At 51.2% G+C, this 24142-nt stretch overlaps 1 protein-coding gene across 1 annotated transcript; it reads left to right on the top strand.

The window, feature by feature from the left end:
- Nucleotides 1-14586: 14586 nt before the first annotated feature.
- On the top strand, nt 14587-23922 carry LOC118170890 (fatty-acid amide hydrolase 1-like). The gene is made up of 15 exons (XM_035333491.1): nt 14587-14961; nt 16176-16289; nt 16846-16989; nt 17302-17435; nt 18192-18398; nt 18801-18841; nt 19398-19522; nt 19749-19874; nt 20712-20809; nt 21175-21274; nt 21556-21596; nt 22415-22454; nt 23003-23111; nt 23315-23460; nt 23576-23922. Exons 1-15 carry the CDS (start codon nt 14785-14787, stop codon nt 23702-23704), a joined length of 1731 nt encoding a protein of 576 aa, XP_035189382.1. The 5' UTR covers nt 14587-14784; the 3' UTR covers nt 23705-23922.
- Nucleotides 23923-24142: the final 220 nt, after the last annotated feature.

The following is a 24142-nucleotide window of genomic DNA, read 5'->3' as shown; positions in this document are numbered from 1 at the left end:
CCCCCCAGTTCCAGGCTGTATTCTTCTGCCCGCCGCTTTAGCAAATCCCCCAAATAGAATTACTGGGGGAGATAAACATCAAAGGGAATCCAAGAAATCTACAGTAGGTTCACACAGGGGGGGAAAGAGGGGCAGGTGGGGGCTGGTGGAAAGGGCTGCCTCTCCCCTCGCCCTCCGTCCCTTGCTGGTTGCATTCCTAAGGGCTGCTTCCCTATCGCTCTGCAGAGTGGCCCCACAAACCTGCAGCAGCGTGATACTTTTAGGGTTTATTTTTATCCTGCTTGAGGTTTTTTTTGTTGTTGTTGTTTTTTGTTTTTTGTTTTTTTTTTTTTCCTGGAGAAATGGAGGAAGTGAAAGGAGAGAACATTTACCTGGTAGGAAGCAGGAAGGGGGAGACACCAAGGGACCTCCTTTGTATACAGAAGACTGCTGTAGAAATGAAATGAGCATCATTCAGGAGCTTCCAGCAGTTCCCATCAGAGGCACATTAGTCCCATTGCCTGCCCAAAAGAGCTTCCCAACATATTTCAGCAAGTCCTGCATGGAAGGAGATCCATAAGAAGAGGTTGCATTTCTCACAAGGACCCCACAGCCGTGAACCTCCCCTTCTGTGGTGCTACACCAGGGACAGCACCACATGCTGCCCCTCCAGGACTAAAAAAAAGTGGTGGGACTCTGAGGACAAAGCCAATCTCTCCATTCTGCCTCACTTCTGTCCTTTGTATACCAGGGACTTCCTTCCAGTGCACAGCTGATGAAGAAGGGTGGCCTCCTACCATCCCCAGCCTTAGGAGCTGTCTAGCATTGCCAAGGTGAAGTACAGGCCAGATGTCCTCCAAAGATCCCTTCCAACCCAAATTAGTGCTCTAAGTACTCTGATTTAAGAGGAACCATCTTCCAGAACAACCACTTGCAGCTTGAGAGATTTGGACTTAGTGTTAGGAATTTCTGAAGGTGACGGTGGTACAGCCCAAGGGCAGGACACCAGGGGTGGTGGTGGTGGTGGGTGTCTCCATCCTTGGAGGCTTTCAAAACTTGGCCAGACACAGCCATTGGCAACAGCCTTGCTGCTGACAGGACCTGAGTCTGGGGAGTCCAGAGAAGCCCCAGCACAACCCAAGGATGTCCCTCAGTTACTCGTAAGCCAAATGTTTAAAAAAGCATTTTTATTCTAAAAAAAAAAAAAAAAAAAAAAAATGGATTGAAGAAAAGACTTCACATTCTTGGTTCTGGTTCTGGTTTTCCTGTTTGTCAAAGGAGGGTGAAAACCCTGGTATGCTCATTGATGCTCTAGGCTCACAGTTCACCAGATTTACCCCAAGCCTCGGGAGTCCAGCCAGATGGCAGTACATCGTCACCTGTTATCAGGGTATCACCCTTGGCAGAGGCTTTCCAACTCTTCTGTCATGCAATTATATGTCAAAGCTTGTTTTAGTCAATGTACAAAACCTCTGAATGTAGCACGCTGATGAAGAGGGCCACCTTACAACAGTTATTTTGCTGCCTTTTAAGACATGTTGTGGTTATGGCATCTCGCCTCTCCAGAGAAAGATGAGGGGGAGGAAGAGGCATTCCTCAATTTCATCACATCTAGCAAGGGGAAAAAAATCACAAAAGCCTGTGCCGTTTTCAGCTTACACAACTGCTGCCACAGACTTTCAGTGTAACTGCTTGATTTTAGGTATGGTATCCATGAGGTACTTTGACAACCATGAACAACCCTGACAGAGCACAGAGGACATGGGGATGCATCTTCTCTTCACTTATCTCTGGCTAGACCTCAAATGGGAAAGCGTCTCTGGTTTTGAGCACCACTTCAAGGAAGATGTGTATTAGATGGAGAGACTCCAGAAAAAATAACGAGAATAACTGGAAAATATTATTCATAAAGAAAACTAAGAATATTGATGTTGTGGTACCTGGAGAGAGAAAAGCAAATGAAGTTTCAGACAAGCTACATAAAGAGCAGGCTGCTAAAGAGCAGGAACTCTCTCTTTACTCTCATCTCCTCAGAAACCAGAGCAAGTCCCAGGCTAAGGAATTTATTGTTTGAATTTAGCAAGCAGAGTTTGTTTGTCGGGGGTTTTATGCCCTGTGAGAAGCTCCAAGGTCTCATATCTCTTTGGGATACACTCTCTCTCCCACGTTATTCGATATGTTGGGAATAGCTATTCACTTCTCACACTTTGTGTGGCCTGAAGACTCAGATATTGCCAGACCGTTCCCAAACCTCTGCTTCCAGATTCATAATCTAGTCTGTCACTCTGCACATCACAAGCCAAAGGACTTCACTGAATTAACTCTGTCTTGAAACTGGGAATCTGTTCTTCATCCTGAAGTCTGCCAAGAAGGACAGGGTTCCCCCACCTCACCTTCAGCAAACTGTTACTGTGGTTAATTACCCTCCCATGTTAATCTCTCTCTGAGATCCTGTCTCATCCTAAGGCTCACACCTCCTTCTCGAGTTGCTTGAGATTTCACCCCTGATTGCTGATGGCATCCATTGTCCTGCTGATTATAAAAAGCTCAGCTAGATCAGTTGCACAGGGAGGCTTAAGTGTTTCCAAGACCATAATGAAAATTCCTTTCTGTAGAAACTGTGACCCAGACATGAAACCCAACCCTCAGTGGGAGACTTCTAATTTCATAGGAGACAAAAGCCAAGCACACTAAAAAAAAAAAATAAAAATTGTCACTGGCTTGGAGAATGGGGAATTATCGTTCAGGTATGAAGTGCTTCATCACCCTCCACACGTTGCTTTGTTTGGGGCTGCGGTTTTGTTGTTATTCTTGGGATTTATCTTAAAACAACAGAGTGGGTTTGGGAACACTTTGTGTCTGCCCTGTCTGGACAGTGGGACAACTGAGAAGTTGGGCTGTTTTCAGGATCCAAGGCTCTTTTCTTGTTTCATCCTGCAAGTGTTTATTAGGACTAGAGGCTTAATTTGGTGAAGATCTGGGAGATTTAGAGGGCCATGTGGGACAAGCAGTGCATTTGTCTCCACTGACAAGGTCACAGCAGCCTTTCAGACCACAAATCTTTCAGGCTCACCCCATGCAGCTCTGCCTGATTGCTCACCCTGGCTCTGTCCAGGGACACGGAGCCTTAATGTGCCCATCCTGGTGGCAACCATCCAAGGCTCTTTTTATCCAGAGACATTCCTCATCAAGCATCACTCCTCGGGACTTCACCAAACAGGGTGGCCACCACACATCCCCCACGAGATGGTGCCTCTGGGCAGAGACCTACAGTGGGGAGCACACCTTATCCACAGCGATGGGGCGTTCAGCCACCTCAACCATCAGCCCCATTTGTCATTTTTCAGCACAACATCCATCACACAGAAAAGAGTAAGGCTATCCATGTATAACTCGTTATTTGATTTCATCCATGACAGTGCTAGCTCTGATTTACATTTAAGTAGAAAAACATTCCCATGGGGGCTGAGCCTAGGGGGTAAAATAGCCCCTAGAAATCCTCAGCTTCATGCTCCTGGTGTGTAAGAAGTTATATATCCATGTTACATGTACTTATATCTAATCTATTGAGGTAGGTGTAATAATAGGAAGCCAGGAATGTATAAACAGGATAAAAAGCACCACAGGGTCAGGCAGGGGCAGGGAATCTCAGGGGACATTCACACCCTTCTACCCACAGGTAACCCTACAGCCCGTGGGAGAGAAGCAAGGGGTCTGTACAGTGAAACCAGTTTAGGAGATGCATGGGCAAAGTCAGGATTTGTTAGTGCAATTCAGATCAAAGATTGATGACCTCTAACATCTCCCACCCCCACGGGTCATGATGAGCTTAATAACGACCAGAAGGAACCAGAGAAGCAGCACAGCAGTACAATCCCCATACCAACACCACAGGTTTGTGTTTAAGACTCACGGTGTAGCTTTTTCCCATGAGGTTTCCTAATGGCCATCCTTTTATATCCATTATCAAGCAGGGCAAGCAAGACTGTGTCCATATCAAAGTGCTATAGAAATGGGTTACAAATCTGGTCAACCAGCAGGTCCAACACAAGAGATTCCTTTGCATGGCCAGGGTCAGGACTGATTCTGCAAGTTCAGGCTCTGGCTACATCACATCCACACCCAGATGAGTCCCAGGGTGCCCCAACATTCCCGCTCCCCTTTTTCCAGAGCCTGGGTTTCCAAATGGCCCAACGGGATGGCTGGGGAGCAGAACTGCGTGCCATGCAGTGTGCTGAGAGCTGCAAGGATGTCCTTGTGCCTGGGAGGCTCGCAGCCTTTCTCCACACCAGCCCATTGCAAAACCAGAATCTGGGAGGACTCTGCTTCTCATTTATTTCTCTTGGGCCCATCCATGCTTCCTCCATCCATCCTGCCAAATTTGAGTCGGTTCTTAAAACAGTTTCAATTAAATGGCTTTTCAATCAGTCTGATCAAATGTGCTCCTGCCAGAAGTGCGGCACACCCGTGCAAGCAGGAATTTCCTGCAGGACAGCTACTTTCTGAAAAAAGTTTGGATTTTCTCTTGGAAAATGATCAGCCCCAAACAGAACTATGTGGCCTCGTAGCCAACGTTTTCCTTTTTATTTCTTCCAGAATTTGGAGTAGACACTCCCCCTCCCCCTAAAATTTCATTCTCATCAAAATATTTCATGGAGAAAAAGCAAACCAAAAGCACGCTGCCCTGGCTCAGAGTTCAAACACGTGGGGATTTTCACACAGCCCAGACCTGGGGCTTAAAAACGTTCTGCTTTCTGGCAAAGCCCATTCAGCAACTTAGATCAGAGTGCCCACGTTTGTCCATGGCACACCTCCAACCAGCTTAACACCAGGGAAGCTACCCTCGTTCTGATAATTTCCAATATAGATCTGCTGAAGCTTTGCTTTCCAGTGATTTTTTCCCCTTTATTTTTTCTGTTAGCAGCAGCTATCTGAGGGACATACATTCAGGGCTGGCTCTTTCCCCCTTTCCCAGCCTCCAGACGACCACGTCTTGATTCGATGCTCCTCGTGTTTTCCCCTTGCTCGCCACACACCGGCCCAGAGGATCACTGTGATTTATTCGAGCTATGACGGCGCGCCCGGCGTTTGTTCACCAGACCAGATGGATGCGAGACAGACGAGCTGGGCTGCGCGCCTCCCTGCTCCTAATGCTGGGAGATTAGATAGGGAAGCCAGATAGCCTGGGTTTGGAAGCAAGCAAATGAGCAACCCTAAATACCTCCCTAGACCCGGTGACCGTAAGTCCTCGGCGGTGGCTGGTCCTTGTGGGATAATGCCAGGAACAGGCATATTAAGCACATGAATGTCAAGTCCTAATTCATCTCTTTAATGTTGTACAGTAGCAGGACTGTACCCCCCTGCTGCGGTGTAATTTCACGCTGAGGAGTCTGATGGGGCTTCCTGCAGACTGATCCTTTATGGATCAGAAAACTCACTTTCCCTTTGTGTTAGAGGGCCTGGAGATTATCTTATTAACCTCCTCCCTGCCGGCGCAAATTAAACACCGGGCTCTGTCTCTTCTGAGGACTCCTATTTGTGTTTCTTTCCCCCTCCTATTGGTTCACATTGCAGAGGTGAAGAACATTAAAAAGCCAACCTGCTACCAGCAGCTCTCACACTTCTGTGAGCAGATGGGCTATTTTGTGTTTTCTTGGCTCAGATGCAACACTCGCTTTGCTTGAACTCTACATCACTTTAAGCAGCATGGGGCATCCACATTAGGGTTCCTGTATCCCTCTTCCTGATTCTTCTTCTCTCCTCTCCCTTCCCCAAAACAGGTGATGTTTAAAACTCCTTCAGAGCAGTGCCCTGCAGACACCACCAGCCCCAGAGCTGCAAGCTGTGCTGCAGGAGCAGGTCTGCCTTGGGCGCTGAGCTTCATGCAGACCTGGCCAAGCTGGAGGAAAGGCTCCTTCCCTTCCACCTTCTTGTTCCACCAAAGCACGTGAGGCTGCCAAAACCTGCACCAAGCATTGCCAGAGCCAAACCGAGCCAGCCCTTGAGCAATTTGCAGGAACATCAGGCAGCCTGGTGGAGGGCTTGGCTCAGGGGATGCTGTGGGCCAGCAAGACATGGCAGAGACTGGCCAGGACACCCCTGTTCCTCCAAAGACTTCAGGCACCACACCCAAGTCAGGAAGGGCTGCAGGAAGGAGGCAAAAACCCCAACGTGTTCTCAAGGACTCCTCGGATGGGAGATTTTCCAATCAGAGGAGACAAAACCTTCTGCTTTCACCTCCCCGAATGATGCCAGAGGGCCACCCTGTAGCCACATCCCAGCGTGTAACAGGGGATGATAGTTCATAATCTCATTTTCTGGGCTGGCTGCCCTTCTGGTGTCCCTCATGCTCCATGTAAATCATCTGGAGTCTGATTTCTTTGGCTCACAGGGCTGTTTTCCCTCGTCTGCTTCTAACAGGCTCCTGGCTGAGCAGGGAAATTGTCAGCAAAGCTGTCCTGGTCCCAGGACCGTCCCACCAGCACACCTGCGGGTCAGCCTTGTGTGGATGCAGCATCGCAGCTGGGGCAGGATTCCCATCCACACACAGATTCGGCTGAATGGGAGCTCCCTTCCTGCTGCCCTCGGTGGATTTCAATTATTTTTGTTTAGGATATTGTTCATAACTGCCCGTGTTGTGGCGAGCCACAGACCCCGTGGCAAGTTTCGCCACCACCACCGGCCTTTTCGCAGCTCATGAAAAATAACCTGCTCTTTATCTGCAGAAAATAGCATCGCCTGGGTCTTGTCACAGCAAATTCTTTAACAGCTCTCCAAGCATTAAATAGTCCTTACCTGCCTACAAGCCACCAACTACAGCCGCTGCTGCCCTGTCCCTCCAGCAGGGACAGAGCTGCCCCTCACCTCGCCGCAGGGCATCCTGCATCCATCCCTGGATGCTGCTAAGTCAGGGGCTGGTTTTAAGAATTTGATCAATAGTAAGTGTGGTTGGGTTTTCTTTTCTAATGCAGGGAGCAGAGTGAAGATTTATTGGTTTAGTTGTGATGGTATTCTCATTCTTGTTTTATTTTTCCATAGGAAGAAAAAACAAACAAACAAACAAAAACCTCACTTCTTTCTGCCCCAGGTTTGGTTAAGGTACAGCAATATGGAAAAAGGACAGCAGCTAGAAGCCTCTTCTCAAACTCTCAGGAGAGAATTCTTTTTCTTTCTTTTTCTTTCTTTCTTCCTTCCCTTTCTTTCTTTCTTTTCTTTTCTCTCTTTCTTCCTCTCTTTCTCTCTTGCTTCCTCACTTTCTGTTTCCTGCAAACAACCTGCTTAAGAAGGACCCTGGGGGAAATATGCAACTCAAACCCTTTATTTCTGCGTTTTCTGTCTGACAACTCTCTCCTCTGCCCACATGAGCTGGGGCAGGTTTGGCTTGGGCTTGAGGCTTTTATGCTCTTTCCAGCCAAGGATTTGAAGGTGACGGGGAGGCTTTTGAAGCTGTGTAGGGTCCTGAGGTCCTGCTGGATGGAAAGCACAACCTGCAGCTGAGAGGCAGCACTTCCAGCTGCCAAAGCAGAGCTGAAGTCGTTCAATAACAGAGACTGGTGCAGGTTACAGCAAGGCAAATGGGAAGGGAGGTGTAAGAGTGACCCATGTGTACGCCAAGCTGCTCATTTGCTGCTGCTGGCCTCAGATCTTGCCTTGCTGAGCAGCACACATGGAGCTGCAGGTCCCCTGCCCAGGCAGCAGCAGGCAGGGTGAAGGGGACAAGCAGTGAAGGCAGCATCCCCGCAGCATCCCCAGGGAGCTCCAGTGTGGGCTTCACCCTGCAAAGGAGGAGATTTTTGGTGTGAATAAATGCAAAGCCCCCTATTCTGCCTGGCACGGTGGGTTTCCCTGGGACTCAGCCCCTGCCTTGTCGAAGAACCCTTTCCAATCCGCCAGCCGCCAGATCCCCGAGCAGAAGGGAGGGCTGTTTGTTTAGACCTATGTGGGTTAGGCAGCTCAGGCTTTATTCTTGCTCTTTGATAGGTCCCCAAATGAAAATCCAATCATATTTTAAGCAGAACGAGTTCCCATGAAAGTCATTTCCAAATCGCCTGGCTCATCCTACCTGTCGGCTGGATCCTCCATCCCCACCGGGCTAAGCCTGGTGTAACGGCACTGCTCCCGGCGGCGTTACTCCCCGGAGCAGAGTCCGGCCCGCCGGGACAGCACCCGCTCCTCCTGCTTTAATGAACATGTAAATGGACGGGAGGCTTCCGAGCAGCGACCCTCCGGTCGGGAAGTTCTCCAAAGCAGCTCGGAGAAATAATACTTTCTTCCTGGTGGTGCAAATAACTGATAGGGACTGGCTAAGAAGGGTTCATGCAAATACTCCCGAATTAAGCCCCGTCTGAAGTGAGAAAGGGAAGATGATAAACACACTAGGCTTTAAAACTGCAAAACATGCTTTGTAGGCATGAAGCTGGAGGAATAACAAAACTATCTGACATCACATTAAACAGCGAAGCATTTCTTATTCTCAGGGCTGCAGTTACCTAAAACCAGAGTCCCATTAAAGAGTCCTAACTATTATTTACATTTCTAAATCTTAAAACCATTAACAAAAGCCACTTAATTCAATTACTTTCCCTGGGCGCCGATGTTATTACATTATTGTCACGAAGCCGAGTTCGGCTCTGGGTTTCTCTCTCTCTTTTTTTTTTTTAATTCATTCTGCTTTCCTTGGCTCCGAGAGCCTCCCCCACCTCCTCGCCTCCCTCTCCCCCGATGTCATTGTGTAGAACTAATGGGGTAAACTGAAATGGTATCTGTCCTCATTGACAGGTTTATGAGAATTTAATAAAGCGTGGCGCGGATAAAATGAGATATTACAAGGCCACACAAAGCTGATTGACTTCTCCACGTCAGCATTTTTATTCGGTTATTTATTTATTTCTTCCCAACGCAGGGGTGATCTCGCTAGGCCAGGGGAGAGAAGAGGGAAGCACAAGGCAGGGGGGTCCAAAGGGCTGATCGATCAATTCACCTGCTCCCTGTGAGCACTGACCTCGGTGCTTTGGGGTTTTCAGCTCCAGGAAGGTGACAGGTGAGGGCCATCCCCACTCGCCATCGGTGCCATGTGAGCCCTGTGTCCGTACAGGTGTGACATCGGAGGTGGTGATAAAACGGGCCCTCTGCACCCACCCCAGACCCAGAGCACACAGGGGTTATGTCTGTCAATACAGGGCAATAACAACCCACAGTGGGACTCTGAGGGTCCCCCAGGGGGATGCCACCCACCAGCTCCAGCAAGGTGCCTGCTCTGTGCCTCAGTTTCCTCTCCTGCCCCGTGCCCATCCCGTCTGTGTAAATGGGAATTGCAGAACGCCCCCAGGTCTGCACAGACCAAACCTTCCCTCCAGGACTTCTGGGGAAATCGGTGTGCGTATTTAAGTGTGCTTGCTTCCATCCCGTGGCACACAGGGAGAGCTGGAAATCCGGGCCGGGCGGTAACTGGCTGGCTGGCTCCCTCTCCTGGCCTCTTCAGAAGCAGAGTTCAGTAAATAAAATAATAAATAAAATAAAATAAAATGTAGGTGTTGTGTCCTTTTGTCCAGGCAAGGAAACCACAGTACTGGTGGTCCAGGAGGTCTGGGCTCAGCCCAGTCACACTCAGAGGTGCACCAGGTCTCAGGACCACACTCATGACTTAGGACCCCACTTAAATTTTGATCCCAAACAGTGGAATAATTTTTGTTTGGAAGGCTGCCAGGACTGAACTTGGGGCTGCTCCTATTAGACTCAAAACCTGGCTTCACACACAAGTAAGTTTAACCATGTCTGCAATACTCGGTCAGAGCGGGTGGCGGAGATGTCTCCGCTGATCCCAAAGCGCAGGCAGTGTGCTGGATTTGAGGCATGATCCCGGGCACTACAATAAATCCTCGTGGCAGCGATGCTGCAGGTCCCTGAGGACTGACAGGCTGCAGGACCAAGCCCTGCTGAGATATCCTGCTTAGCAAAAATAGCCAGGTTCAGACAGACCATCAGCAAATCTTCCATCCTTTTATAGGAGCACTTAAAATCGCTTGAAACCAGAGCTGCTCCCCACAGAAGACTGAGCTGTCCCATCAGCAAATGAGCCAGAAGAGAGCCTTCTGCTCCATTCAGTGCCTCTTGCAAATCGAAGGCACGGTGCAGGTTTTTAGGGCGCAAAAGCCCCCGGGCGCCAGGTTTCCACCAGACAGCAGCTCAATCCTGCTCTCTGGTGGCTCACACCCGAAAGGCCAAACGCAACCAGCAGCCGTGTCTTTCAAGCACCCCTTCCAGTCTGTGCCCCAATTTATTATTATTATTATTTATTAATTTAGCTCATTATATAGCTCAGAAGGCAGCTATTCAAAGAAAAGATGGAGATCATCGAAGGTGATGATAGTGGGAGGGTCTCATGGGCCCCATAAAGGGGCTGCAACCTACCCCAATTCATTTAAAAGCCTCCTCCAAAATTCTTTGTGCCACAGGAAGCATCCTGCTGCTCTGCACAGACTGCTCACAGCCCCTTCAACAGCCTTCCCTGGGCTGAGCCTGCCTACGAGCACCCTCCCAGCTCCCTGTCTCCTTGGTGAAGGGCCACAAGGTGCGGAGCAAGCACTCCTTGCAAAGTTCCTCACCCCATCCCCATCGAGACGTTTATCTTCTGCCAGTCCCATGAATGTGGCAGCACGACACATTCAGAGAGCAGGGCAAGAGCAGATGTCCCATGGGGGTACCACCTCAGCTGTCCCCACCACCACCATCTCCCAGAGCTGGGCAACCACAGCTTGAGACCCCAGCTCTGGTTTTATCAATCCAGCACACCAGGAGGCAGCATCCATACAGCCTGGGCTCCTCCCTAGCTGTTCTGAGAAGTATTTGATCATTTTCTCCATGCTGGCTTCAACCTGTAGAGTTCTCAACACAGAGATTACGCCCTATTCTTTGCTCTATAATGCACACTAACGAAGAGGCCAAACTTGACCACCCTTCACCAACTTTTCTGCTCCCCGTCCCAAAGCATGAGAGATGCTCAGCGTGAAAATGTGTGTAAATCTTTGGCAGTATCCACAACAGCCCCGTATCTCCTGCTCTCTTTCTGTCTCCAAGCTGCTGGAGTAATTACAGTGTAGCAGTGCCAGCACGAGGCATTTCTGCTGATGAATGCACTCAATCTAAGCACAGTTTTATGTATCATTAATTCCTTTAGCATTCAAAAAAATAACTTTTTTGATGGCAGATAATACTGTAATCACTCACAATTGCCAATACAATTATCTTCATTCAGCTGTGTAAAACAACTACAAGAGTAATTTTAGCCACTAAAATTTTCTTTTTTCTTTTTTTTTTTTTTTTTCTTCCTTATTTTTTAATGTTCACATGAATTGCAAAGCTGTTTGGACTTGGGCTGCTGTAACACAAGCACTACAAGAAATGAATCCCCGCTCCCCCATTTGTGTAAAGTGGAGGTTGTCAGAGCCTGACCCCAGGGCTTGCAAGGTGCACTCTTTGCTTAGGGTGTTTTAAACAATCCTAGGGATCTCCAAAAAGGTCCTCCCTATCCTGGGGACCCCACTGCTAGGACCTGCTCAACTTTTCCTTACTATCCATCAAGCAACCATGCAATAGCTGCTCCACTTTCAATACAGCACAGCTGATGAGGTGAGAACCAATTACCAAAATCCTGTGCCCCGTTCTAGCCAGAAAGCTCCGTAATTTGGCATATCAGACGGACGCCCCTGTGCCCATTTATTGTGCTTGCCCACTTGAACATTACCTGGGCTGGGATTCAGCCCTGAGACAGCAGCACTCCACAAGGCCAAAGGAAATTCCTACCACTAAGGATGCTTCTTCCTCCAGCAGGAATCAGCTGCTCTCCTGTAGGAAATATTTCCTGTAGGAAACATTTTCAGGAATCTCACAGAAGCCTGGCAAGAACCCCAGAGCCAGCCTGAACCCAGCTGGCTGCAGAGGGAGCAGAGCAGCAAAGTTTCTGATCAGAGCAACAAAATTTGCTACCAGGGAAAACCTCTAGTGGGCAGGGGTCCAGCATGAGCCCCAGCTGCTGCAGGTCCCTTGGACACTGGCCAACACCACAGAGCAACCCTTTCTTCTGGTTTCAGATTTCCTGGACGTGGTACAGGTAGCTGTCACACAATTCACTTTCTGTTTGACTTCCAAGGTGTTGGCATGGAAGCAGAGAGCAGAAGACAAAGGGCAGTCACCTCTCTGGGCCATGCAGGCTGCCATCCTGAGCTTATTCTTTAAGATCATATTGTTAGCAAAAAGAGAAAACCTGCTACTGCCTTCTGGGAGATTCTCTGCAGTTTGACCCCAAAAGTGCTCCACCTCAGGCGTTCCCTCTGCAGGCCCCTTTGAAGAACATCAGGAGCTGAACACTTCTGGAGGGCTGTGGCGGATCCGTCAGCCCGAAGCTGATCAGTACTGTTGTTAAAAAACCTCCCTGAGCTAAACCAAGCATGGCCATGGCAAATCTGTTCCAAAACACGCCTGAGGTTACCTGGGCACATCTCAGCGAGGAACAGGCTTCCTCATGCTCAGTCTGGACGATCTTCCTGTAACCAACAGCTGATGCTCGTTCAGTTTTGGATGAACCTCACCCAAGGCCCAAAGCAGGACTTTTTTCCTCCCTGGTTAGTGAGCTAAGTGCTGTAAATATAAATGCTGGACCTGCCTGCAGGGGGGCAGGCCCTGGAGGGGGGCTGGCAGCTGGTGGCAGGAGCAGGTTGTTAACCGCTGGGAAGCAGCTGAGGAGCACCAGGGTGAAACGGGAGAGTGGAAGCGTGTGAATTCCTGGCTGAAGAGAGCACAGTTGCTTATTCTGACACGAAGGGCAGCAAACAAAGTCAGCCAGGGACAGCAAGCAGGAGGTGTTGCTTCCTGTGATGCGTGGATAACTCGCGGCTCTCCCGGCTGCAGGACACTGAGCGCCAGAAAGGGATTGTTTCACCCGAGAAATATCTGCACACGCACACAGCTATTAGTCACTAGAGCCCAACCTCTGCCTTGCAAAGCCAGAGATGTCCGGGCGCCAGGAGATGGCGTAGGGAAAACATTCCTGTGTGTTTACCATGCCCCTGGTGCCTGCTGTCAGAGGGACCGGGGCTAGCTGCTCCTTCAGCCTGCGCTGGGCCTGCCGAGCTCGTGTGATGCGTGATGGCTGGGAGAACAATGCCTTTCTGCCCCTCCTGTGGGAAACACGGGCTGGTAACATCGCTGGGACATGGTGATGCTACCCGTCTGCATGCCGGGGGGTGGGCGCAATGGGCACAGAGGCTGCACTTCTCCACCTGCCTTGCCCAAAGGCTCCAGCCCTGCCAGGCAGCTGGGGAGATGCAGGGGCAGGAGCATGTTAAAATCCCTTATTAAAATGTTTCAAGTGCACCTGTTTCTACAGCCTGCAAACATCCTTATTTCAGCACTGTGCTGCCAAGGGGTGAGACTGGTGCAGCTGAGCAGGGTGTGCCGGCTGCAGCATGAGCAGCAGGGAGGAGCAGAGAGCTGTCACGATGCTTGCCTTCATCCTCCCTGCAAGGGCAACCCCACCACGCCTGCTTCCCTCTGAACAGTCTGCGTGCATGGGGCTGCAGTGCCCTTGGAGCTCCCTTTGCTCTGTGATCCTCCGAGCCCCACAGACTGAAAGAGGGGGAAAAAATTAAAGGAAAAGAATGAAAGAAAGGGGGGGGGAGGGGGGGCAGACCCAAACAGGCTCTGGGAAATAAAGGTTATTCTTGCATGTAATTTGCTTGACCCAGATAAACAGAGAGCTGCTTGTCCTCAAAACGAGAGCAAGAGGCTGTAAGCGATTAGTTAAGAGAGCTGAGTATTCTCAAGGCTCCTACACCCGTCAGCAAAGCCGGTGCCAGGACTCTGTGTACACACAGGGCTGCATTGCTCGCTGCAGAAAGCCTGAAGGCTGAAGTGAAGCAGGTGGCCTGAGCAACAACAGCAGGAAAAATCAGGTTTGGGGGCACGCAGCCCTCCGTGGAGTTTTCTAGCTCAGCACTGCATCTGCCAGGGGTGGCTCAGGCACAGCAGGATCCTGCTGGGAGGCAGCAGGGAGATCCCAAACCCTTCCCTGCAGGTTTTCCACGAGAGCATAAAATATTCGGGCGTGAACTTTTTTTTTTTTTTTAATTTATTTATTTTTTTTGCAAACGGTGAGGATTTTTAAGGTCAGACCCCACGGAAGGCGGGAGAGAAAGCAATTTTAAGGGAGTTTCCCTGAAAAGCGAGCTCAGGGCCCCAGCGAGCACTTGTCTGTGGGAGTTTTCCACTTCGGAGGCTGCAGCAAAGCAAAGCACGGCTACACGCCCGTGCTGTGCCCAGGATGAAGCGGGGTTGCTGGGAGGTTTCTTGCCTTTTTTCTTTTTCTCTCGCCCAGCTGCCTGGCTGCGGGAAACACGGAGGAGCCAAGCATCGCTCCTTCGATGTGCCCAGATAAGGTTATTCCCCGAGAGCCGAAAAATCCTAGCGAGGCGCTTAGACATCCGCAAATCCCAAGCTCAAAGCCACACTCGGAGACAGTCAAACTCCAGCAAGCCTTATCAGAGAGAGCCCACCCCCCAGCACAACGCGAGGGACGGCTCCTTATCTCTTTCTCTACCAACCCTTCCCTCTGCCAAACCTCCTCCTCCCAGCTCGCCGCTGCCGGCGATGCCTCGAAGCGGTTAACTCCCTCCCGAGCTCGTCCAACGCTCGGCTGCCAGCCGCTCCTCCCCGGGGCTCTGCCTCCCCGTTCCCCGCCTCCCCGGCGGCCGGAGGCAGCCCCGGGAGCCGGCGGGGAGGGAGCGCGGTGCCCCCGGGGCCGTGCCCAGCATGCGGCCGGCGCCGCGCTCCCTGCCCGCGCTGCTCTGCTGCTGCTCCGCCGCGCTGCTGCTGCTGCTGCGATGGAGGCGCTGGAAAGGGCTCTGGAAGAAGGTGGAGGCGGCCCGGCAGAGGCAGGAGGAAGGCTTGGACAAGATGGACAAGGCTGTGAGAAGCTTTCGGGAGCAGGTGGGTGGAGAGAGCCACGCTTGGAGCTCCGAGGGGGAGGGTGCAGGTGAGCGCTGGGTCGGCGCCCCGGAGCTAAATGGGGTGGGGATGGATCCTGGAGGGTGTAAGGGGGGCAGGTGGGTGGTCTTTCTGCGGGGTATGGGCAGGTGCTGGTGTGCAGCTCGCTGCAGAGGCTAAGTTTTGCCTGGGAGCGACGTGGGATCCTGACTCCTCATCTGAAGTTATCATTTTCTTTTTAACCACGCTTGCCCACGCCCCCCGGAAAGGCAGCGATCCCCTGCAGCAGGAGCCCCGCTGGGGAGCATAGCGAGGACGGGAGGAGGCAAGGCTTTGTGGGGTGGCGTGGGGCTGTCTGCACGGTTTGGGATAACAGGCAGTGGTGCAGGCGTCAGCAAAAAGAAACGCGTGGCGAGAGGAGGAAAATTCCAGCCTCTCATTTAAAAGTGCTATTTCTGCTTCCACCTCTTCCGCCATGGCAAGACACTCAGCCCAATTGTTAAGGAGGCTGTAGGAAGTGGCAGAGGTGGCGTTTTATAGCAGAGGCCAAAGTCCAGCAGCACAGCCGGGAGGGACGGGGAGCCACTTGTTCCGAGGCAGGCTGCCATAAATGCGGCTCACACGTGCCATTCCCTCTGTGGTCCCACTGAGCTGCCCAGCTTGTGGGTTGAGAGCACTCGCTCAGGTTCAGAGCCCACCTTGAGGGATGGGTACGATGCACTTGTGTGCTGTTTAGTAGATGGCAGGGAAATTTCTGCCAGCCCAGAATGAACTCTGTGCTGTCAGCTGAGGCTCTCGCTGGTGTGTGCCTCCCCGTTTGCTAATTTGGTGGTGCCAGGGGGAGAGCTGTCTCTTTTCCTTCCTCGCTGGAGCAATATCTAATAATATTCCCACTGGAGTTCAGCATTGCACTGAGCAGCTCCTCCAGGCCCCACTGAGACCTGTCTGAACAAGGCTGGAGAAAGGTTTTCTGCAGGGGCTGAGTAATACCGGTCTGGCCGGGAAGACAAGGCTTTAAAAGGCTTGGGCTTCTACTGGCCCTGCAGGTTTCCTTCCATGCTCCCCAGCACTGGGGCAGGAGCAGGACTGCAGTCTTGGGGCAAATATTGCATTTGGCTACTAAACAGCAGACGCTTTTAGGCTGGGATACAGTGGGCACCGGGGGAGGAGGAAGAGCTGGCGGCAGTGTGTCATTCCCTGTTCATCCTCTCCCTTAGCATCCCTCGGTGAACATGGTGTCCATCCTCTCTCTGTCTTTGCCGGAGCTCTCCAAGAAACTCCGGGATGGCTCCCTCCCTCCAGAGCACGTCTTCTACGCCTACCTGGGCAAGGTGAGGAGCGAGGGCAGTGGGGCAGGGTCTTGCCCAACATTAGGGCTGGTTTACCTGGGAGCAGCCCGACACAAGGTTCAAATGCTGGTTTGAGCCTGGTTCAGACACTGCCAAGCTGTCACCACTTGGGGAGGTTGTGGGGTGCTGCTGATGTCTCCCCATCATCTCCAAATGAGTAGGCAAACCTCAAAGACTCGGTATGTGCTCTCATTCTCTAGCCAAAATGCCCTGATCACCTCCTGGGTTTGCACTTTGGGGTTATCATTTTATGCCACTCTACAAGCTTGATCCAGAAAACAGCCTTTTGTAACCTGCTGTGTTGAGTGCCTCTGTCCATCATGCCCCAGCTGGTGCTGTGGCCCTCTCGTGTCCAGACAACGGTTTGGAGTTTGGCACAAAAACCTCCTGGGAAAGACCAAAAAGGGCTCCCCTGGTACCAGCTGCCCATGGGGAGGTGGAGAAGCAGGAAGAGGCAGGTGTGCTTTGCAGAACAGAAAGCACTTGTGCAACACTGCAGGCTGTCTCTCATCCATGGCCTTTGCCTGCTTCCCCCAAGGCCCTCCAGATCGCCAGAGAAACCAACTGCATCACGGAGTACATGCAGGAAAGTGAGACCCAGCTCCAGCAAGCCAGGCCACCGGGGAAGCCGGGTTTGCTTTACGGGGTGCCTGTCAGCATCAAGGACTCCATCAACTGCCAGGTACCAGGAGCACAATACCACACATATCCTGAAATCCCTGGGGTTTAAATCTGGTGGCGGGGGGGGGTTGAACCTCAGCATCTGGCCAGACTTTGTCATAGCCGATGGCAAGTGATAGGATTTGCTGCCCATCTCCCATACAAGCCAACGGAGAAGGCTGGTTAGATTTTATTACCACCACACCACGTGACATGTACGGTGTGGATGTGTTGTTGGAGGTGCATGCACGTGTTTCTAGATTTAGATAAAAATACAGGGGGCAGGGAAAGTTGCAGTCCTTGATCTGTGAACCTCTCTGTACTCTGCTCCCAGGGCCATGACTCCACGTTAGGGTTCGTGAAAAACATCAATCAGCCCATGGCCGAGGACAGCGTGCTGGTGCAGGTGCTCAAGAGACAAGGGGCAATTCCCTTTGTGAAAACCAATGTTCCCCAGTCCCTCATCAGGTACGTGAGCAGCCCGGGTGCCCCCTCCCCATTCCCACAGCAGGAATGGCAGTTCTCCCTCCCTCCTCTCCAGCGAGGGTTTCTATCAAGTCTAATTCTCACTTCCCACCTCTTTTTCAAGAACAACACCCAATCCACATCCCCAGTGTCTTTAAGTTTTAAAGCTACTCAGAATGATCATTCATTCTGGTTTGAAATAAAGAAACACAAGAGGAGAAAAATTGCTGCCCTTCTTTCTTGTGCTGACTGGTTTTTAAGCCACCCTTTTAAAATAAATAAATAAATAAATAAATCTAGTTAACCCCTTAGTGGCTGTTCTGTCAACTGTACAGTACCAATATAAATGTACCCAAAAATTCCTGCCGTGTCTGCCAAGACCACCCTTGACATCACTGGCATGGCGTGAGGTCAGGTGTGCTCCCCTGGGCAGCCGCTCTGCTCGTGTCCCCCTGCCCTGCCAACTGACCTTTGGTAGAGCTGCTCCAAGGACAGCTATTGCCCAAGCCCCATGAAGAGCCTTTCTTAACCGTAGCAGGGCAACGACTGACCCTGTTTTTAAAAAGCCACACAAAGGCGTTGCCCTGGGGATTATCAGATTTTGCAAGTCACTTTTTTTTTTTCACGCCTTTTTTTTTCACACAGATTTTGCAAGTCAAAAAAAATTTCTCAAGTTTTTTTTTTTTTTAGTTTTAAGTGAGGGGTCCACATTAACAGATGTCTGCATTCCCCTCATTTGCACACTCTCTGTCCCTCTAGCTTTGACTGCAAGAACTTAATCTTCGGTCAGACGTTCAACCCCCTGCTCTACACCAGGACTCCCGGAGGTTCCTCGGGTGGAGAAGGGGCACTTATAGGAGGAGGTGGGTCCATCCTGGGCTTTGGGACGGATGTAGGAGGGAGCCTGCGTTTCCCCGCTGCCTTCTGTGGGATTTGTGCGCTCAAACCCACTGGGAACAGACTCAGGTACTTCGAGTAATGCTATAACCTCTCTGGGTGAGACCCTACGGTCTGCTGTGTCGGGATGCTCAGGCTGCTGTGGGCAAGGGGAAAGCTGGGAGGTACTGGGAAGGGCTCACTTCTCCCTCCTGCCCAGACATCTTCTGAGGACTGAAGCACCAGTTCCCCCAGAACAAAAACAGAGGAAATCTCCCCACCTGCACGCTGGGGACAGAGGGGAGCAGTTGTTCCTGACTGACCAGACATAAACCATTCTGGCCTAGATAGGGTCTCCTCTGGGCTTCCCCTTGGCCTCTCCTTCTGCCAGCATCTGCAAAGAGAGGGCAGTGGTTTTATGAGCACTTCCTGCTGCTTAAAGCCTTGTCCTTCTCTGAAAGCTCAGCTGCTGTCTTTTTTGTATCTTTGCAGCAAAAAAGGAGTCCTTTCTGGTATCCAAGGGCAGAAGTCAGGTAAGAATTGATGGTTGACTTCCAGGGAGGGGAGAAAGGCAGGGCTGGGAAGGACCTCGAGCTGGCTATGGGGAACCTTCTCCAGGACATCCAGAGAGGGAAGCAGGTTCCTTTCATAGACTCTTTCAGAAAGCTACCCCAATAGCACAGTTCCTGAGAAATGTGCTGGTGTGTGCAAGAGCTGAGAGGAGCAGTTTGTGTAACACACAAACCCAGATACACCCTGTAACCCTCAGGGTGCTGTGCTGCCTGCCACAGCCTGGTGGGAGGTGGGGTTAGTGGATGGAGGGGGTGTTCTTGTGTCATGATTGATAAAGCGTTTTGCTCACTTTGTAAGTCAGGCAAAGGAAACATCAGGGCGTTATCGACGGATAACAAGCATGGGCCTGTTGGTGGGAAGGGGCCTGTAGGTATCCCAGCCCATTCTCAAAAGGGAGCTGTTGCTAACACTAGGCTAAGTCAAAGTGAAGCTGAGAGGTCCTGCTTTTACAGGACACGCTCCATGTAAGCCATAATCAACCCTCAGCCATAATCACCCTCTCCTGGTCTCCTCCAGTGGTCGCAGCAGTGGGGCCGATGGCAAAAGACGTGGAGAGCCTGGCGCTGTGCATGCGAGCGCTCCTGTGTGAGGACATGTTCAGCCTGGACAGCACGGTGCCCCCCCTTCCCTTCAATGAAGAGGTAAAGGACCTGAGAGGGGCTGAAGGGCTGTGAGAAAAGCTGCTGTTCCTTTGTCTCAAAATGCTAGTGGCTCCCGGGAGCCCTGTGAGTCATGCCAGCCTGCCACATATCGCGGGCTGGCACGCTGGTGCGGCGAGTGCTGCTTTCCAGGCCTGCAGCATGGGTGTACTGCTGGCTCCCAACACAGCTGACAGCCTTCCAGATGGAGCTCTTCCTTGCTCCGCAGGTGTATTCCAGCACACAGCCCCTCCGCATAGGCTACTACGAAACCGATTTCTTCACCATGCCCAGCCCTGCCATGAGACGTGCCGTTCGGGAGACGAAGAAGCTTTTGGAGGATGCTGGCCACACGGTAGGATGCTGCACAAATCCAACTGTCATGCTGAATTTGTGCTTCCTTGGCACCATGCGCATTTACTCACAGCCAGGCGAAGAACCACACTGGTTGGGTGCTGTACAAACAGGGTCCTGAGGCAGTCTCTTCAGGGAGCTTTCAGTTGTGGTCTGACAGTACTGGTCTGAGCCTCAGGGAGCACCTCTGTTTGGTGGCTGTGATCAGCTGGTGTTCAAGTATCAGTTTAGTTTCTTCTCAAGCCCATTTCACCTCTTCTGTATGATGGCCCTTGGCAAGCAGTTCCACGGGTGTACTGCATGCTGCATAGGAAGCCACCTACTGATTGTGTATCTGGAAACAAGGACCTAGGGAGAAAACAGGCAGCTGCAGATGACTGCTCTCCTGTAGCCCAGCCTTCAGACCTTTTCCTAACATCTCAGTTTTCTCCTCTCCCCCATTTCAGCAGGTGAACTGCTGTTTATGAGGCACTGTGGTGGCTGCACACCTTCCCCCTGTCCCCACACAAGGGCTGAGAGCAAAGCGAGGAGCACAGACTCCTGATCCCTGTCCTCCCCTGCTGGTTTTGGAGGGATCTTTGTGCCCTGGGGCTGTTCAGGTGATGGTGGTGGCAGAGCCCATCCCATGTCTTTCGACTCATCAGTTACTGCTCAGAGGGAAAACTGCATTTTCAAGGAAGGATGAATTGGGTGGGAGAACCTGGTGGCCACGTGCTGGAGAGGGCTCATGTTGGGATTCCTCAGCCCTTGCAGGAAGGAGCCCAGAAGCCCGTGATGGCTTCTCCCACGCAGCTTGGTTGTGCTTGCACCCCTGACACCTTTTCCATCATCCTTCCAGCTGGTTCCCTTTGAAATCAGAAACGTGGACTACGTGACTTACAACTTCTGCGTCAGAGGAATGTTTGCAGACGGCTGCACCTCCTTCCTCAAGAAGTTGTAAGTGCAGCCCAGGATGGTTTGTGTGATTGGTGCCTCGCTGTGAAAGCCCTCGCTAGGGGGCTGGCCAGCGTCTGGGTACAGGTAGCAGATCCACTGGATATAGCTGATATGCAGAGGGATTTACTGGGGATCTTACGTTCAGTTGAACCTTGGGGCCATTTGGGACTGTTATCAGCCTTGACAGATCAAAGGAAACTGGGTGCTGATAGCCTGTAAATACCATGGGAATCTGGGGAGCCCAGAGGAATGGAGAAAACCTTTTTGTCACTTAGGTATGCTGTTCAGACGGGTTGGTCCTGTGCAAGTGATCCACTGTAATTGCTTCCCAGCACTGCTCAGCTAAACATCCTCTTCTCTTTCAGTGAAGGGGAGCTCGAGAGAGGCAGCATGGGGACATTCTTCTGGTTGGCGAAGTTACCAAACTGCCTGAAAACTCTCGTGTCCTGGATTGCCAAACCCTTTGTAAGGTCCACTTTTTTCCTAGTATAATTGTAGTCAAGCAATAGGTGTCTCCTGTTGCAGTAAGACTTTACAAGAGGGAATTCTCTAAGCTTTGCTTCCTGGCTGTGCTTTGACACATCTCCAAACTGGAGTGATGCTGTTTCTGTTCCCTCTCTTCCCTCTTTGGGGAAAATCCACACGTCCTGCCTGAGCACCGAGTCAACAGCTTGCATTTGTGATAGAGCTGTCTGAAAGAGCAGAGCTGGGATTAATGTAAGGTATTTTCTTTATTACTTCCTCAGGTGCCTCGATTGTCAAATATCATAAGAAGTATGAGAACAAAGTGAGTAAACCTGAGTCTAACCAAATGTGAAGATTTGGGTTTCTCCTCTGGAGAGCGGCAGCGTGTGCTACATTAGGGATACTTTCCTAGCTGCATGCATCTGTGAAAATGCAAGGCAGAAAATAAAAAGGTGGGAGCAAACTGAGCTGTTTATGTCAGCTTCATAACCCTGAAGGGTTTGGCCAACTGTTCTGGTACGAGGATGGGAATAAGGGTGGGGGCTCACAGCCTGTTCCTTATGAACTGGATGAAGCTTTTAGGAATGAAATATGCTGGCAGTTCTGGTATTGGTTAATATATCTTCCATGCAATGATGTGGGGGCCCCATAAGACAGGATGAGAGGAAAACACACGAGGAAGGAGGCTTGCTCTTCCTTCCTGTATTGCTGATGTTGGGCATTTAGGGGTGAGAAAGCACTCAAATCCTGTGGCAGAGAGGGTGTGTTTTGTGCTGTGCCTCTACAACACAGTACGCCTGTCTTCATGGTAAAGGATCAGTCTGTCTCATCCAGCCTGGCCTTTGAGAAGAGATTAGCCTGAGCTTCCAGCTCCTCAGCACAGTGGCAGGAACAGGGCTGGTCACTTGTCAGGCCAAAGCAGCACTGCAACTAGGTGCTGTTAGTCTTCAGTCCTCTGTCAGGGCAGAAGCTGAAATGAGACCACCAGCCATTGAAGGGAAAGCCAGCACTTTGGCAAAGTCCTCCCTTCCCTTGGCTGCTTCCCTTGGCCCACCTACTTTTTGATGCTCTCCCTGCCCCCTAAAGCTGCTCTTTGCAGTACCTCTCAATGACTTTTATTGGTTTTGCTTCCTTTTTCAGCACAGTGGATGAACTCTGGAGTCTTCACCAGGAAATTGAGGTAAAGTACTGCAATTTGGGCTTAGACAGTTCTTTTGTTTCTGGAAACAAGTTTCAGTGCCTGCCAGCATTAGGAGAAGACCAAGTCAGTGATGTGAAGTAGGAACGTGTCACTCCTGAACAGATCTCTCTTGGATGTACAAGTTTTCAGCACACTTAAAGATCCGAACAACAGCAATTCATGTATTCGTGGTCCTTAATCAGGCCTGAATTTTCTTCTTGTATACCTGAAAATGTAGGCCATCAGCTGCAGCACCATTTCTATTCTGGTTTTCTCAGAAAAAACAAACAAACAAACAAAAAAAACTTATCCCAGCTTGCCCCTGAACTCCCCACCTCCAGTTTTAGCAGGAGACAGGCTGCTTTCTACACCGGGAGGACTGCTGGCTGAACAGCAAAGGGTTGCTGGATTTTGGCAGGATCAGGCCTGATGCAGCTCACCTCACATCCCCTGGGGAAAAGCCAGGAGCCCTGTGGGAAGCCCAAGAAGAGCCTCAGTCCAGGGGAAGCATGTCCACCCCACTGACCACCGGTGTGTTTCCTCTTCAGGAGTCTTGCCACCAGTTCATTGCCCAGTGGAGGAAGCTGAACCTGGATGTCATGCTTTGTCCCATGCTGGGCCCAGCTCTCGGTATCGGCTACCCCGGGAAGCTCTCAGGTAGGAGAAGGAAGCTCTCAGGCAGTGGCCAGGGGTGGGAAGAGCTCCAGTTCATGGGGTGCACCCAGGAAAACCACCCTGGTGTCTGTGGGAGCCAAGGGGCCGGTTTCCATCCTGCAGCCACTGCCTTCCCATTGCCCACACCAGTTAACTGGAGGTGGCGTTGGGTATTTGCCCTGCACTGATCTTCCTCTCTCTCCCAGTGGCAGTCAGCTACACCATGCTCTACAACTCCCTCGATTTCCCGGCCGGGGTCGTCCCCGTCACGATGGTGACAGACGAGGACGAGAAGGAGCTGAAGGGCTACCAGGGGTACTTCCGAGACTGGTGGGATCGGACCCTGGCAAAGGTAAGTCATGTCACATCCCCTTGGGGGCACGAGCATCCCCACCCCACCACAGGATGCCTCCCTGCCCTCTCCCCTCTCCCAATTTTTTTTTTTTTTTTTTTTTTTTTTTCCACAGGCTTTTCATGGCAGCGAGGGGCTGCCCGTGGCCGTGCAGTGCGTGGCCTTGCCGTGGCAGGAGGAGCTGTGCCTGCGCTTTATGAAGGAGGTGGAGACGCTCACCCTGAAGAAAAACCAGCTCGTTTGAGTCCCCATGCTTGCTCAGAGCAGGATCTGGGCTAGTAGAGATGCTAGCTGTCCTCTCGTCCAGCCCACCCGCAGGACAAGTATTCCCGCCTGCGAGGATGCACTGATGGCTGGGGGTGGCTGCCAGCTTTGGGACGCACGGGGAAAGTGAGATGAGCTCTGCTTCAGTGGAGTGCTTCCAACAATTGTCCTAATACAGTATTTTTTTGTTAGTGGAAAGTCTGTTATTTCAGGTGTGTGTGTGGACGTTTGGGGTGGAATTGAGCAATCCTCTGAACACCACCCAAGGGAGTGCAAGAACATTTTCCTGTTACAAAAGGGGGACACTGAGGCACGGGGACTGGTTTTGTCCAACACACCCAGACTCCTACTTACAATGCCATAGGGAAACGTTTGTCCCCTTACTTCTCAGCTCCACAGAAGCTCCCTGAGGAAGAAA

The sequence above is a fragment of the Oxyura jamaicensis genome, chromosome 8, assembly GCF_011077185.1.
Source record: "Oxyura jamaicensis isolate SHBP4307 breed ruddy duck chromosome 8, BPBGC_Ojam_1.0, whole genome shotgun sequence".
Taxonomy (NCBI): domain Eukaryota; kingdom Metazoa; phylum Chordata; class Aves; order Anseriformes; family Anatidae; genus Oxyura; species Oxyura jamaicensis.
The sequence above is the reverse complement of the archived record's forward strand: the minus strand, read 5'-3'. Positions and strand labels throughout refer to the sequence as shown.

Coding starts and splice junctions, on each gene's coding strand:
- LOC118170890 (XM_035333491.1), top strand. CDS start 14,785: ATGCGGCCGGCGCCGCGCTCCCTGCCCGCGCTGCTCTGCTGCTGCTCC. Junction 18,842..19,397: donor TATCCAAGGGCAGAAGTCAG/GTAAGAATTGAT, acceptor GGTCTCCTCCAG/TGGTCGCAGCAGTGGGGCCG. Junction 21,597..22,414: donor ATAAGAAGTATGAGAACAAA/GTGAGTAAACCT, acceptor TTCCTTTTTCAG/CACAGTGGATGAACTCTGGA.